The sequence below is a fragment of the Anastrepha ludens genome, chromosome 5, assembly GCF_028408465.1.
Source record: "Anastrepha ludens isolate Willacy chromosome 5, idAnaLude1.1, whole genome shotgun sequence".
In the NCBI taxonomy this organism is placed as follows: Eukaryota; Metazoa; Arthropoda; class Insecta; order Diptera; family Tephritidae; genus Anastrepha; species Anastrepha ludens.
The window spans coordinates 2330308-2346707 of NC_071501.1; the positions used below are offsets into that span (position 1 = coordinate 2330308).

The 16400-nt window shown below is 37.4% G+C and overlaps 1 protein-coding gene across 1 annotated transcript in view; it reads right to left on the bottom strand.

The window, feature by feature from the left end:
• Window positions 1-11088: 11088 nt before the first annotated feature.
• LOC128864923 (centaurin-gamma-1A) overlaps window positions 11089-16400 on the bottom strand; it is a 120885-nt gene continuing 115573 nt past the window's right edge. Inside the window, exons 6-9 of the mRNA XM_054104689.1 lie at window positions 16263-16380; window positions 15979-16197; window positions 14466-14610; window positions 11089-14381 (exon numbers count right to left, since the gene is read on the bottom strand). Coding sequence (XP_053960664.1) covers window positions 13923-14381; window positions 14466-14610; window positions 15979-16197; window positions 16263-16380 — 941 coding nt within the window. The 3' untranslated portion in view covers window positions 11089-13922. The remainder of the gene's footprint in view (window positions 14382-14465; window positions 14611-15978; window positions 16198-16262; window positions 16381-16400) is intronic.

A 16400-nucleotide genomic window follows, 5' to 3' on the forward strand; every position in this document is an offset into this window, starting at 1 on the left:
ACGTCCGGCAATGGCATTGATGACTTGTGCTCTAAAGTGAACATTAGCTCGCCAGCTTTTCTCGCTTTTTCTGTGCGAGAAATCTCCAGCTTTCCCCTACTAAATCCTCGGAGACCCACTTGGACGAAGGAGGTCAAAATGTCATTCTCGTGATGCTATCTGATGGTGGTGACCTATCCATCGCCACTTTCTGCGTTTGATTTGCCATAGGATGGGTTCCTCATCCATTGATGGTGTTCGGCAATAATATTCTACAGATGATGCGGATGCTTTTGTTGACGAAAGATTGTAGCCTCTGTGTGATGGTGTTAGGGACCAGTAATAACAACAATACTGACCTCACACACGAGCTGGATATTGGCAGTTTAGTGCGCCTGGATATTTGCGACCTCATCCATACTGTATGCATTCGCCCGAGCGCCGCCCTTGCGTTAGCCTCCAGTTGACAGCTTCATCTGCTCCGCCGTTTGCCATGTAGTGCAACCGATGTAGCAGCAACTTTCGACAAATTCACCTTCACAATGAGGCTTCCATGCTGCCGGTCATGGCGCGTAGTAAAATGCTAAGCAAGTAATTTCTGCTAGGGTGCTATCATAGCAATCACCCCTGCAGACATTTGCTAGAGTCTGAGCCACCTTTCAGGCGAGCCAGGAGATATTTCCTCCACTACACCGACGAGATCCAGTACCAAATACGACTGCAATTACGGGATCGGACAGTACAATAAGTACAATTGAGGACACACCTCCCTAAACTCTCGACCCCCGAATGCCGTATCGGAGTCCAACCACCAATTGCAGACGCAGTCCTTCAGCTGCCTCGTGAGACCCGCGTAACTTTAGCTCCATTACGGCCTACTTATCCGGAATCAATCCCCACTATTCTCCTTATATATCCGGCATGAGTCAGTGTCGTGCGGTGACACTAACCACCTATTCGCATGCCATATCAAACCCACTCACCTAGCACCTCTCTCCCTCTGGACCCAACCTGTCGAAACAGAGCGTTTCCTGGGCCTACTGTTATATGACATGGTATGTCGACATGGTAACACCTTTAAAAATGTAAAAAATAAACGCTTCTTCTAATAAACGTCATTTTAAATAAATAGAGCGAAATTTTTAGACTTTTTAGATTTAGAATCAAACAAACACATTTTTATATGAATTAGGTGTGAAATTAATCTTCATCATGAAGCATCATATGCAATCGTCAGCCTAAGCATATGCTGTAAAATTTCCAGCACGTGGCGTCCGTTATTTTGTCAGACAGTCCAGCTGCATTTCCGTAGCACGGACACCAACCGAGTTCTTACAGGGTGTGGTTTTGCATTTCCAATGACTCTTTTATTTTATTAAAATTTACTTACTTTTTTGTTTATAAGACGCTTTAAACAACGAAATTCAAGGTATTTATCGACTTATTTATTATCAATTTAATAAAGAGTTCTGCAAAATGTAAATACGGACACAATACGAAATAAATAAACAGTTAATAATCTATAGGGAAAGGTTTATCTGCAAAAAAGTAGAAGCCAAAACAACAGCAAAATATAAAAGGAAAATATTGTACATACATACATGTGTAATGTAAACACGACGTGTGTTCAAAAAATAAGGTGGTTTTTATTTTTCTCAAAAAATATTTATTTATTCAACAATTTCTATTTTATCTCCTTCAAAGTAGTCCCCCTCAGATATAATACACTTGTGCCAGCGTTTTTTCCAATCCTCGAAGCAGTTCTGGTATGCGCTTTTTGGTATGTCCTTGAGCTCTCTCAGCGATTCGATTTTTATCTACTCAATCGTCGCAGAACGCCGTCCTTTCATGGGTCTCATCAATCTTGGGAATAGGAAAAAGTCGCAGTTGATAACGGTGTTGTTTTTGGATAAACAACCTCTCACAAGCAAAGATGATTGGGCAGGTGCATTATCATGATGCAAAAGCCATGCATTTTTTCCGACAATTCCGGGCGTTTTTTTCGCATTGCTTCACGCAAACGGCGCATAACTTCAAGGCAATACTCCTTATTTACCGTACGACCTCGTGGTAGGAACTCCTGATGCACTACGCCACGGTAATCGAAGAAAACAGTGAGCAAAACTTTGACGTTTGATTGAGCTTGGCGTGCTTTTTTTGGTCTTGGCTCTCCTGGACTCTTCCATTGGAACGATGGGCTTTGGTTTCGATGTCATAAGCATATACCAATGATTCGTTACCAGTTATGACCCTTTTAATTAAATCTGGATTATCGTTGACGTCATTCAATCTTCTCGACCTCCAGTGAAAAGGTTGTACCACTTGTAAACATTTTTTTGACTCAGAGTACTCTCGCCGTATGGCACTGTCAACATTTCAAGTGTTTTTGAGCACTTAATTCCATTTTTTACACAAAATTTGTTGCAACTTCTTTGATCCATTTTTTTCGATAGCAGAAAATCGCCGAACACGCAAAACACTTGCCTTATTTATGTTTGTCACAAACAAACTAAACATGTTATATTGCTAAAGCCGTGAATATATCTTCCTCTTGGCAGATGAAATGTTTCGGCTCTATAACGGACAAGGAGCGCGGTCCACACCAGGAGAAAAAGCAGCGGAGCGACTGCTGACAATAGGCTGATGGCAGCAGCGGTGGGATGAGTCACAAAGCGGACGTTGGACCTACAAACTCATACCACGTGTTGATGAGTGGTTAATGAGAAAACATGGAGACACCGACTATCACCTTTCGCAGTTGCTCAGCAGACATGGCTGTGTTCAGGAATACCTGTACCGTTTTAAGCTGGCAGACAGCCCTTTCTGCCCAAACATTGACGAAAACTCAGAAGACGTCATGTTTTATTGCGACCGCTTTAGAGAGGAACGAACTATACTGGAGCAAGCCCTGGGACATCAACTGTCCTCCAGCACCCTCATACGAGATATGTGCGCAACCAGCGGTAAGTGGGAGGCAGCGCAAACGTTCGCAGGCAAGATTATGACGCGACTTCGCCATATTGATTGGGAACGCAAAGCGTTTCAGCAACAGAGAAGCGGACAGTTTCTGACGAACCGACAACAAGCACAGACGTTTGAGTGAAACACTCAATACAGTATCGTACAGAAGACAAGACGGTGGTGAGTTAAGATAACATTACTGCAAGTTTTCCGATGTCTCCTCTACCACCTATAAACACAGTGGGAGTAATTGGGACTATCGACGGTGTATAGCCTTCATATGCCTACAGGAGAGGAATCTGGACGCAGGTACCTGTTGTGTCTTCGGACATAAACGCTGCTCTACACAGAAGTTATACTTTTGTGGTCCAAGGGTAGAATTAGCCGAGGTGGAGGATTGTTATAGTATTAGTGGGAGCGTGCCCTACATGCCATTGGTGTGACGGTACCTTTGAGATGTTTCTGACATTTTGATTTCAACCTCCTTTAAAAAAATATCTTCGAGACGAGTGTACCAACATAAAAAAAAAATAATAATCGAAAGTCTCCCGCAAAATTTGAAGATTCAACTTAATAATATATATTTTTTTAACCTGGTACTCTCGGAGATTTGCTATTGCCTGCTGTCTACTCACTTGTTTGACATAAAACACTTTTAGTAAAAAGAAAACGCGCATGGATTTTTAGTTATTTTTATTTTTTATTACATACTTTTAGCGAATGTGCAAATTTCAATGCGAATTTTTCATACTGTTCAATAATTGTTATTTAAATATGTCCTTGCATTGCAACTAAGTTCCCTTAGAGTTCACTAAGTGGTATGCATACAGTGAGTACTCCTACAATTTAGTTGCAAATACATACATACGTACATAATTGCTTAGTATTAGGCGATAAATGGAAAACAATTGCAAAAATTCCCGATTCAGTACAAAATTTACTAATTCCCAATTTACTCAATTAATTTATAGCTGATTTTTAGCCAAATGGTTGCATTGCCGCTCAAAACGGCCCAAACATTTTCGTGCGATTTATTTTATAACAAATTATTTAATTTAATTTAATACACGCACACATATGCAGATACATACGATTTATGCATTTAAAGTCTTGCTTTTATGGTTAAGCCATTTTTTATGCCTACAATTTGTTTTACCTTTTTTGTTTCTGTTAAGTGTACAATTGAATTCCCTCTTATGTATGTGTGTAACATGGCAAGTTTCCATGTATGCGTGTGTGTAATATGGTAAGTTGGAATTATTTATTTTCAAGTGCAAAGTTTGACACTTCTAAAGCATTGCTTTACATCGAAATTCATATAGCTTTTTATGTGTATGTGTATGTGTATATATGTATATATATATTTTGGCATAAAAGTACCCATGTGTGTGTATATGCCTACAATCACCTACATGTATTTGTATATATTTATATTTCTGTTATATATGTAAGTGTACTCCTATTCTTTTTTCGATATTTCCATATTTTCGGTGATTATCATTTCAAACCGCGCACCTAAGCGACTGTTTTGCTTATTGTTCATTTTCATATCTCATCAAAAATAGCATAACAATGCAGTAGAACACAAATTCTTTGCATATATAATTTTTTTTTTTTTAATTTTCGGGAATGCCTTAAGCTGTCTTAGTAACACAATTCAAGATTGTTTTTCGATATTTACATGCTTCGAGATTCTTTGCACCTTATAAAATATAGTCCCAAGTTATGTATAGGCGCCTTCGTTCGGCCTTCCGAATTCGCTGTGTCGTCATGCTCCATGAATAAACAAACAAAAGGAAGGGGAATTTGTGAAGAGGAAGTGTAGGCAAAAGCAATAGAAATTACCAAACCCAAGAAACACACACACACAAACTTTTTTGCCACGGTGGAATCCGCATACAAACGCAAAAAAGCGGCATTTGGAGGATTTCTTTTGTGTTTTCACAATTTAACACGCGGCAAACCGCTTTCATTAGTTTGTTTAGTTTGAATCTCACAAATCACAATATTCCCAAGTCATTTACTGAATTTTCCCTAAACATGTAATTCCTCCTCCTTTTGTTTGTGTTGTGCGTTTGGTTTGTATTGGAAAGAAGCCTGACGTTAGACTTGTCAAAATCGCGAAAAAATGAAGTTACTGTTTTAGGAAAACGCCACACTCAGTATTCAATTCGCCGTGGTTTTACCTCATAAAACTGGTATAACTCATCATTTCACAAAGAAATGCAATTTTTAACGCTTGGCGAAAAGAAGATGCGTAGAATATCACGCCGTCTAGGGAGTATTGTTGAGTTTTTTCCCATGGCTAGAACAAATATGAATAGTTTACTGAGCACTTCTATAATATACACAGCTCTCTTGTAGATTATGTGTTTACATACAACTATCTCTCTTCCATTTCAAATGGAGGAAAGCTGTGCGTTTCTATGCGTTCTACTGCATTATTATATTGTACCTTAATTCTCATTAAATTACTTTTACTTAATTAGTTTTTGCATTCGATTTTGTCTTTATAAGCTTCGTCAAATAAGCGTGGTTCCTTCAAAAATTCTCAATTTTAATTTCTTCACCATTTCATTTAGGTTAATTATTATTATTATATTTAACATTTTAACGCTCATCCGGAAAAAAGCAAAGTTTCAAAAATAAATAGAAAATGAGAAAGTTGAAATATTCATATTAACTTCTGCAATAAAATATTTCTTATTTTTTATATACAATATTTTTTTCATTTTACAAATATGATTGTAGTTATAAGATTGCATACCTTATTTGTCAACTTTAGTGTTTTCTCATCAAACATACATCCATAACTAACAAGCTTAGCATTAATTTTATTGAATTCGTTATTCAACCATTCCGGTCTTCTTCTTAAGCTTTCATTCATTTCATAAATTTAAGGGACAAACGCGCACTTTTTGCTGGCTGCTTGCCATGTCTGTGAGGGAGTAGACAATTTTTGTTTGCAAATTCAAGTAAAATATGGTTCAAGTTTAAGCTGGTACAGGGTTTTGCCATACTGCGTTCAGCTTCAGCTAAAACACTTAAAATATCAGCTTTTCTGCGGAAAAAAAATAAACTCAAACAAAAGAGAAAATTAATAAGCACAAATAACCAGGGAGCAACTTAAAATGTGGAGAAAAATGTAGCTTTTTTATTTATTTATTTGCACTTTGCACAACAGGTGCATTGAGAACTACTCCAACGGCAGCGCTTGAAAGAATACTCAACTTAACACCGATTGACATTGCGGCGGAATGCCTAGCAGCTAAATCCGCCGTAAAACTCAGCGCGACAGGCGAATTTATCTGTAAAACATTCGGACATAGCTCAATAGGCATTAGTTATAGGGTCCAAAGGGCCTATATGACTGCGATATGCAATTGGGTGAAGAAATTCCGAACAACAATAGAAGAAGAGGAGTGGAAAAAAGGAATGAAACCTAACCCATGTACTCTTAATATATTTACCGATGGCTCGAAAATGGTAGACGGAGTAGGGGCAGGGATCTATTGCGCAGAGCTAGGCATCAGGCATCCATTTAAGCTTGACCACTGTAGTATCTTTCAAGCAGAAGTCTTTGCTGTAGGTAAGGCTGCGGAAATAGCATACGCAAAGACAACAAGCAACTCCAAAATAATTATATATATATGTTGACAGCCAAGCTGCGATAAAGGCAATAAATTCATATGAAATTTTATCTAAAAATGTTCTAAAAAGCAGGGAAGCCATAGAGAGATTAGCCGCAGATAGACGGTTGCATATCTATTGGGTACCCGGACATAAGGGCATTGCAGGAAACGAAATTGTAGATGAGATTGCCAAAAGCGCTGTTTACAGAAAATTCGAACAAGAAAACGTCATACTGAAACCTTTAAATACGGTATACAAAGACACCGCTGCGGACATGAAAATACGGATAGATAGGAGGTGGAGTAATCAAGCCACTTGCCAAACCGCGAAAATCATGTGTACACAGAGTGCAGATAAATACGTCCGATTCGTACTAGTTCTGTCTAGAAAAGAAAGCACAAAGGTATGCTGACAGGCCATAATTTGCTAGCGGCGCACGCATAGAAGAATTAAAAACAATGATAGCTGCAGATTTTGCAATGAACTAGAAGAGAGGGAAACGCTAAAACACCTTCTATGTTCCTGTCCTGCATTATCTAGAACCAGATTAAAATGCTTAGGAGCTTTACAACATGAGAAGTTAGAAAACCTCTCGGGGATAGAGCTCCAGAGTTTACTTAGATTCGCAAAAAACGCAGACGTATTACAAGATGTCTACTACAAAGAAACGTAAGGGTCTAGCTCCATTTCTGGCAGAAAATAACGCTCAAAAAATGAATTGTATTTTCAATAAAAAAAGGCTTATATTTTTGATGAAAAATTTTAAACTTAAAAAAATATGCTTATTTCTGATCGAAAAAATAGCAGCTCTCAAAGTTATCATTATTTCAGATCTACTAAATAACACTCGAAAAATAAGTTTTATTTTTGATCAAAAAAATTTAACTCGATATATTTATGATTATATTTTCTGAATTAAAAACTCATCTAAAAAATTTATTATAATTATTAATCGATTTTCAAAATCCCTAAGTAGAGATTAAATAACGATGTTTGTGGTAAAACTGATAATTATTACGATCCCTGGTTATAAGTATTTTGGTCCACCTCTTTCAAAAGTTTTCAGGCTGAACCTCTTCGACAATTTGCATTCGTGAATTTTTCTTACATATTTACCCGAGTTGCGATAAAAATATTTTCTAGCATTTTTATGTTTTCTATACGACGCCCTAAGCTTCAATAGGAGCTAAAGGGAAAAATAATAATATACGCTGCGGAAATCAATTCCATGATCAATAGATTCTCAGCCGATAAGCCCACCACAAACACAACTGACCTCAGCGGACTCTAACGTGGAGTGGTAGTTACAATCTTTTTTTTCGAACTTTTCAAGACAAAGCAATTCTTAGAGGTTCGTCTAAATTCAATATCGTGCACGTTTAAGTTTTCATAAAAAAGACATCTATACTAATAGGACTATGAATAAGTTCGTGCGGTTTTTTTTCGAAATTTGAAACTTTATTGACGTAAAATGGTTACAAATTTAATATTCAAAATATTGTCCATCGCTTACTACTACTTTTTCCCATCTTTCTGGCAATTCACGGATTCCCTTTGTGAAAAATTCGGTCGGTTTTGCCGCAATCCACGAATCGATCCATTTTTTGACTTCATCGTAATTACGGAAGTGCTGGTCAGCCAGGCCATGTTGCATCGATCGGAAGAGATAGTAATCGGATGGCGCAAGGTCTGGACTATACGGCGGGTGGGGTAGGACATCCCATTTGAGCGTTTCTAAGTATGTTTTGACCACTTGTGCAACATGTGGCCGAGCATTGTCATGTTGCAAAATAACTTTGTCGTGTCTATCGGCGTATTGCGGCCGTTTTTCTCGCAGTGCTCGGCTCAAGCGCATCAATTGTCGTCGGTAGACATCCCCCGTAATCGTTTCATTCGGTTTCAGTAGCTCATAATACACAACACCCAGCTGGTCCCACCAGATACACAGCATAACCTTCAGGCCATGAATATTCTGCGCCGACGTCGATGTTGAAGCATGGCCAGGGTATCCATACGTTGCCCGACGTTTTGGATTGTCGTAATGGACCCACTTTTCATCGCCAGTCACAATTCGATGCAAAAAACCCTTTCTTTTGTGCCGTTGAAGCAGTTGTTCGCATGCCATAAAACGGCGTTCAACGTCTCTTGGCTTCAATTCATACGGCACCCAATGGCCTACCTTTCGGATCATTCCCATGGCTTTTAAACGTTTGGAAATGGTTGATTGATCAACTCCCAAAGTTTTTGCAACCTCTTCTTGCGTTTGAGCCGGATCTTGATCGAGCAATTCCTCCAATTCGGTATCCATGAACTTTGGCGGCGCACCCTCGCGTTCTTCGTCTTCCAAGCCAAAATCACCACTTTTAAAGCGTGCAAACCACTTCTGGCACGTTCGCTCAGATAGAGCATGCTCACCATAAACTTCCACCAAGATACGATGACTTTCGGCTGCTTTTTTCTTCATATTAAAATAATGAAGAAGAATTCCCCGCAAAAACACATTATTTGGCACGAAATTCGACATTTTCAAGTGTGGTAAAAATATTGTTGTTTACGCTTCAAATAAAAAACTTATACTGACGTTTGTGCCTTACGACAGTAGCTCTCCAATGAATGTTTGGAAATGTGGATCGATGGAATAATAATCAAGTTACGCCATCTGTTGTAAAACCGCACGAACTTATTCATAGTCCTATTAATATTAAAAAGAGGAAAACTTTGTTTGTTTGTTTGGTTGTAATGAATAGGCTCAAAAACTACTGGACCGATTTTAAAAATTCTTTCACCATTCGAAAGCTACATCATCCACGAGTAACATGGATTATATTTTATTTTGGAAATAGGGCTCGAGATATAGGTCAAAACGTGGACCCGGGTAACCTTAGGATGTGTATGTACAATATGGGTATCAAATGGAAGCTGTTGGTGAATGCTTTAGTCCAGAGTATTTGTCATGCCGCTCCGTGACTAGGGTCTCGAGATAGAGACCAAAACGTGGACCCTAGAATGTGTTTGTGCAATATGGATATCAAATTGAAGCTGTTGGTGAATGCTTTAGTACAGAGTATTTTTCATGCCGCTCCGTGACTGGGGTCTCGAGATATAGGTCAAAACGTGGACCCGGGTAACCTTTGGTTGTGTATGTACAATATGGGTATCAAATGAAAGCTGTTGATAAGTGCTTTAATACGGGGCAATTTCCATACCTATTGATGACTAGGGTCTGGAAATATATGCCAAAACGTTGACCCGCCGTGTCTTTGCACCGAATTAAACCAAACTTACACACATTGTTAAGGAGGTATTGAAGATGGTTTCCGTATAGTTTGGATACCTATTGGTAGATAGGGTCTCGAGATATAGGTCAAAACGTGGACCCGGGTAACCTTCGGATGTGTATGTACAATATGGGTATCAAATGAAAGCTGTTGATAAGTGCTTTAATACGGGGTAATTTTCATACCTATTGATGACTTAAAAAAAAAATAAATAATTGGCGCGTACACTTCTGTTAGGTGTTTGGCCGAGCTCCTCCTCTTATTTGTGGTGTGCGTCTTGATGTTGTTCCACAAATGGAGGTACCTACAGTTTCAAGCCGACTCCGAACGGCAGATATTTTTATGAGGAGCTTTTTCATGGCAGAAATACACTCGGAGGTTTGCCATTGCCTGCCGAGGGGCGACCGCTATTAGAAAAATGTTTTTATTAATTTTGCCTTCACCGAGATTCGAACCAACGACCTCTCTGTGAATTCCGAATGGTAATCACGCACCAACCCATTCGGCTACGGCGGCCGCCAATTGATGACTAGGGTCTCGAATTTTATGCCAAAACGCGGGCCCGCCGTGTCTTTGCACCGAATTAAACCAAACTTACGCACATTGTTAAGTAAGTATTGAAAATGGGTTTCGTAAAGTTTGGTTGTAATTCGGAGCAGTGGCAACGGGTACAGCGTTCTTTTGAGCCAGCCATAATGTCGCTTACTTTTTTAACGCTTGGGGCGGAACTGAACTGTCAAATTGACAGTGTGAGTTACAATGTGTCAATATTTCTTTCTGATTTGGATGCCATAAGGAAAAAACGTAAGTGCAACATGTAAAAATAGTTTGTGAATTTTTTTGGAGTGGATTTTGGAACAGTGAATAATTTCTTACGAAATTTGAGAATTTAATGTGAAATCCGAATGAAATTATGTGTTCGTGGAAAAAAATTTTTTTTTCGTTTTTTGTTTTTGAAAAATATAAATGGATAATGGTTAAAAAAGCTCCAATGCTTAATAAAACATATAAATTGAAACGAAAAATTCATGGATGATCAGGAAAAAAGACGATTGTTTATTCATATGCGTTGATTTGAAATTTAAAAACAATCTTCTTTTTTCCTGATTTTCAATTTATATTTTATATTTACTCAAAAACAAATAGAAAAACAAAAAATATTGTTTATGCCAAAGCGCTTGAATAAAGAATAAAGAAATAAATAATATGAAAACCATATATTTTCTGTTCTAAACCATATCTATTCTATTTTAGTGTGCCCAGCGAAGGGGGCCGGGTTTGCTAGTGTAAAATAAAACAAAACTAATACGTGTGATTTAAATAATATTTTAATATATTAAATTTTTCAGATAACACAAGTCAACTAATGAGTTATTAAATTTTATATTCCAGAAAAAGCTATGAGTGAGAATTTTTTATAAACATGAAGCGTACTCGTTGGTGTTTTAAAAAATAACATACACATTAAATAAAATAATTCTAGAATATTGTAAAACAGTGGAGCAAACCAGGCGTTATAACATCACATAAAATAAATGTAAACAAATAAAGAAACAATTTTAAAGAAAAGTAGCACTTAAATTAAGTAGTGCATAAGCTTTAAAAGATACCAACTTGATTTAGAAAGAAACACAATTCAATTACAGTTTGGAAAGTAGCGGCTTAAGATAAGTATTTTGTGTTTTTTTAGGCGCTGATTTTCGTTAATCAAGATTTTTTAAATAATTTTTTCCTGATTTTTGTTTGTGTACATTTTTTTACATAGAATTTTATTTGTTAAACATAAACGCAAAAGTAAATATAATTAAACGTTGAACGGACGAAGACATTAGTTTCAGATTTACTTATCATTTATTTTACTTAACTTTTTAGGTAAACTTATTCCATATTTACTTGCCGAAACAAAAGCAAATTTTAAAAATTTAGTGGTTCAATTAAAAATCGAAAATACATTAATTACGAAGCAATACTTTACGTTAGTGAGATTGCGATTTTAAGTAATTTTTCTCCTAAACGACGGCGAGTGTTCAACATTTTTTAAGCGCATAAAAGCGAAAAAAAACCTAAAGCTTTGCATTGAGCTCCTTAAAAGAGAAGTTTGAACGGCAATGTTTCAAATTGTTTTTAGGTAAAAGTGTATGCATGCACTTGAAAGATTTCTAAAATATTTGAAACTTAGAGTTTAGATAAACAAAAGTAATAGTTCGATTACCACAACACCTCTATGTTGGTTGATTTGATCACAGCTGTAAGAATGGGGAGGAGGAAGAGTCTGCACGACATAAACGGTTCACTAGTACACACACGGGCTAGTTTACTGGGGCGGCAGCCCTTGGTCGTTTGTCAGACATCTTCTTTGTCGCTGTCCTGCGTGGCATGCCACTAGGTTAACATACTTTAGCTCATCGTTCTAGAATGACTCTGATGACCTTAGGGATATAAGCCAGTTCAATAAGTTTGTACTCAAAACAAATTGGTTTAACGAGGAGTAGCAGATAGTTTGAGTTGGTAAGTGAGTTGGCTTAAAGACCGACTGTCACTTCCCTCTACCTTCCCACCTACCGTAAAACGCTTAACCAGTGCGCGAAATAAATTCTATTTTACAATAAAGATTTGTGAATTGTTTTCAATTTTTGAAGCGGATTTTTTTCTTTGTTGAAAGATATTATTTAGTTTTGAAGAACTTCATATTTAAAGCAAGAACTTTTAAAATATTTGCATTTGCATTATTTGTTTAACCATGATTGGAGCAAAGAAAGCAAGCTCTTTTATAAAAGTAAAGCTCACAAAGCTTGCAAAAATTGCGAGACACTTAAGTAATATTAGTAATAATTTTGTAGCTGTAGTTTGACCAATGGTCGACACTTCGACTTGCGAGACACTTTGAAGAGACGAGAAATTTCGAGTTTTTAGAGATTTTTTGATTATTTTGACTTTTTCGTGGTACGGCTTTTACTTATTAATTATTTTTATTTTATTTAAAATTTTTTTGAACACCCGCCGCAAAAAATTTAAATTGTTTAATATTTATACTTCAACGCTATGTTAACGATTGCCATTTTCAACTATATTTTGGTAGAAATTAAAAAATAAATAATGGTAACATAAATAAACTTAAATAAAAGCGATTTTTGCATTTCTTAGCTTTTTAAATATTTTCCACACACGTAATTTTCTAATTAAAACCGCCTGTCGGCTTATGCTTGGGCATACATACATATTATTAAGGTCTAACGTATATATATATGTGTTTAAAAATAAACTGAGGTGCAGCAATCGCTTGCCGCTTAGGGGTCTGCATTGCTTAAAACATTCTTCTAAGTTTATGCCTTTATCTCTAAGTTCGCTAAACATTACGCACTCTGCGCGAGTATGGGATACTAAAGTCTACAGCATTTTACAGCATAGCACATACGGAAAACATATACTTATGTGTGTAAACAAATAAAAAAGGAAAAAACACAGGCTTACGAGCTTACTATACATTTTCCTCATCTTCATTAGACCAATTATTAAATCTAGTGTTAACAGCGTTGCAGTAAAATAATTTAACAACTGAAAGCTTGCTGAGCTCAAACGCTTATCAATTCAGAAATACCTGGATTTCTCATTTTTATTTCGTTCAGTTAATGTACATACATTTTTTTTGGTTTTATTCAAACATACAGCTTTAAAATATGAAATAAAAACTAACCAATATTATTTCCTGCTAATTAAAAGTTCAATATAATTAAAAATATTTTTTAAAAATATCGTTTTATAGCTCCACATCGACGACACTTTATATGTGCATGCTGAAAATTATTCATACTTCACTGAGTCCTAACTTTGGACAGACGTACATAAATATATAATAGATATAATATAACTATTTTACAACAACTACACGTGTGTATAATTTGGCCTGTTTTCAGCCATTACTGCACTTTCACTTGCACTTCTCGTCCTCCTACTCCTACTCAAATACCTCAACTGTTGAACAGCATTTAACTTAGACTAAAAACTTAGCACTAATCGCGAGCGCACAATATGCGCTGCTTTCCCACTCCCAATCACCACCGTACTAGTCCTTTATATGACACCCGATACGGTCTTCTCATAGGGCGTGCCGAGTGTGTCGCGTCGTCGCGGTAGCGTGCCACTCGCCGTCAGCGGCGCCGATTCTGGGCAACCCAAGCTTGTTAGCAGCTCTACCAGTGCTGTGGTCTCCTCTACACTATATTGCGGCGCCGGTATGCCACCGTTTGTGGTTGCTGCTGCTGCTGCCGCTGCACCACTAGCTGCAGCGCTATTCGTCGCATTGCTGGTCGTTGTGGTCGTCGCTGTGGTGGATGCGGTTGAGGAGCAAGAACTCGTATTGCTTGCGGTGCTCGAGTTCGTGTTCGTATTGCAGCCATTAGCAGCGTTGGCGGCGGCTGCTGCTGCTGCGGCGGCCTTTAGTGATTTGGCGGTGGCCAGCGATTGTGCGGCGCGCGCATATGCCAGGCAGGTGCGTCCTTCATGGTCGGCGTGCTTGATGTTGGCACCATTCTGTGTGGATGAGGTGGAAATTGTGAAACGCCAAATCAATATTTATTATGCGGGTTAAAATTAAATAGTTGGCAGATGACTTACCCAAATGAGCAGTTGCGCTATGGCCAAATTTCCGATGGCGCAGGCCAACAGCAATGGTGTTCGCACATCACGTGGACTCACATTGGCATTGGTCACTTCACTATTAGCGGTGGCGAGTATCAAGACGATCGATTTAATGTCCGATCTGTATTTGGAGGAAAAGGGAGGATGATATTAAAGTAAGAAATTGCTTAGTTTCTATTTTATAAGAAGATGTGATTTGTGTTCAATGCTGTTCTTTAGTAGTCGCTCAGTCAGGTTTGTGTATTGTGTGTTTCTGTGAATTCTTTGTGTGATTTGAATGGTGTCATATCACGTGATGTAATATATTTCTTGTATGACGCGGCTCACAATGATCTTTAATCATGTGATTGCGCATCACCTCGTTACATTCAGTATAGCCACATGATGTGACTATGATTAAAGATCATATGATGGCATATCAGGTTATGTGATATTCACGTGTGTGATTTTTGATATTTAATTCTCTTTTTATGTTTTTATTACAGTGTAATGCATTCTACAACAAAATCTAAATAATTCAATGCTCCGAACTTTGGATAAAATTCACAAAAAACTTACAAATTCCTAAAAAAGCATTAAAAATTCCAACTTTTCATTTAGAATTTATAGCATTAAAATTTGACATTTTCTGAAAAATACAGAATAAAATTTATTTTTAATCGCAAATTTTAAAATCTCAAACTATTGATGAAATATATACATATATTTTTTTTTTTGGTAAAATTCATTATTAATGTGGTGCCTGATTATACGTATTTAGGCATGATTCTTCCACAAGATTCTAGGCTGAACCCCTTCGTAAATTTGCAGGCGAGATTTTTCCCTACATATTTGTCCGAGGGTTTCGGTCGATAAGTCCACCACAAGCAGCTTCAGCGGACGCTAACGAAAAATTTTGTGTATGCAGTTTTATAGCCTATTGAAGTGTAGTGTAATAAAGAGTAAGTTTGAAGTGGCTAAAAATTTCGTTGCTTTTTGACAATTCTTTTTTTTTTCGCTGAGATGTTGAGCATCTTCTTTCATATAAAATTGTTCGCATTTGTTGAATTCATATGCTTTTTTTCGCGGATAAGGAGGTTCAAAATTAGTAAAGCTTCATTATTAATAATATTGCATTAGAACCCCTCAACTATGTAAATGCTATGGCAAACAGGTAGGAGCTGAAAAGTTGACTTAATTTGCTTTGTCAAAACTCCACAGAGAAGATGTGGTGGCTTCTCATTGCTTGTTTTGCAAGGCTTCTTGTAGTTGTAGTCGCAGGTTTTGGTATGTGATGTGATGCTTTATTGTGCTTTTGGTATGATTTTGGGATATTATGGCATGCGTTATAAGGTGCAATTCAGTAGATTAGATTTATATATGTAAATATGTAAGTGTGGTGTAATTCTATATCAAGTGGTTTAGTTTTACGAACATTATATGAAAAGTTTGGCTTGATATTATTTATTTTTAAAGCAGTGCGTTAGATTTACCCCTCTTTCCCGCTTACCTGATCACCGCTTCAATTAATTGCTGTCCCGGCGTTGTATTTGTATACGCATTGCACTGTGCTAAAAATTCTTTAGCCTCATATTTGCTACGTATCCACGCTTCCTTCTCTTCACGCGTTGAATTCGGCTTTGGTTTGCTACGTTGACGTGTGTTTGCCTCCCACACCGAATTGGCCAAACTATTGCCTATGGCCAACATTACACTGAGATGACCAGCTCTGGCGGATAAAGAATACAAATTTATTAAATTTCGCTCTTCAGTTTTCCTAAACAAAATACTTACGGCCAATCATCCAAGCCCAGCGAACGGACTTTGGATATGTGTGAGCCCAAGTTGCGATGAATGCCCGAGCATTCGATGCACATGAGCACACCCAGATTCAAGCTGGCCCATTCGGGATCTGTAAAATTTTGAATTTCA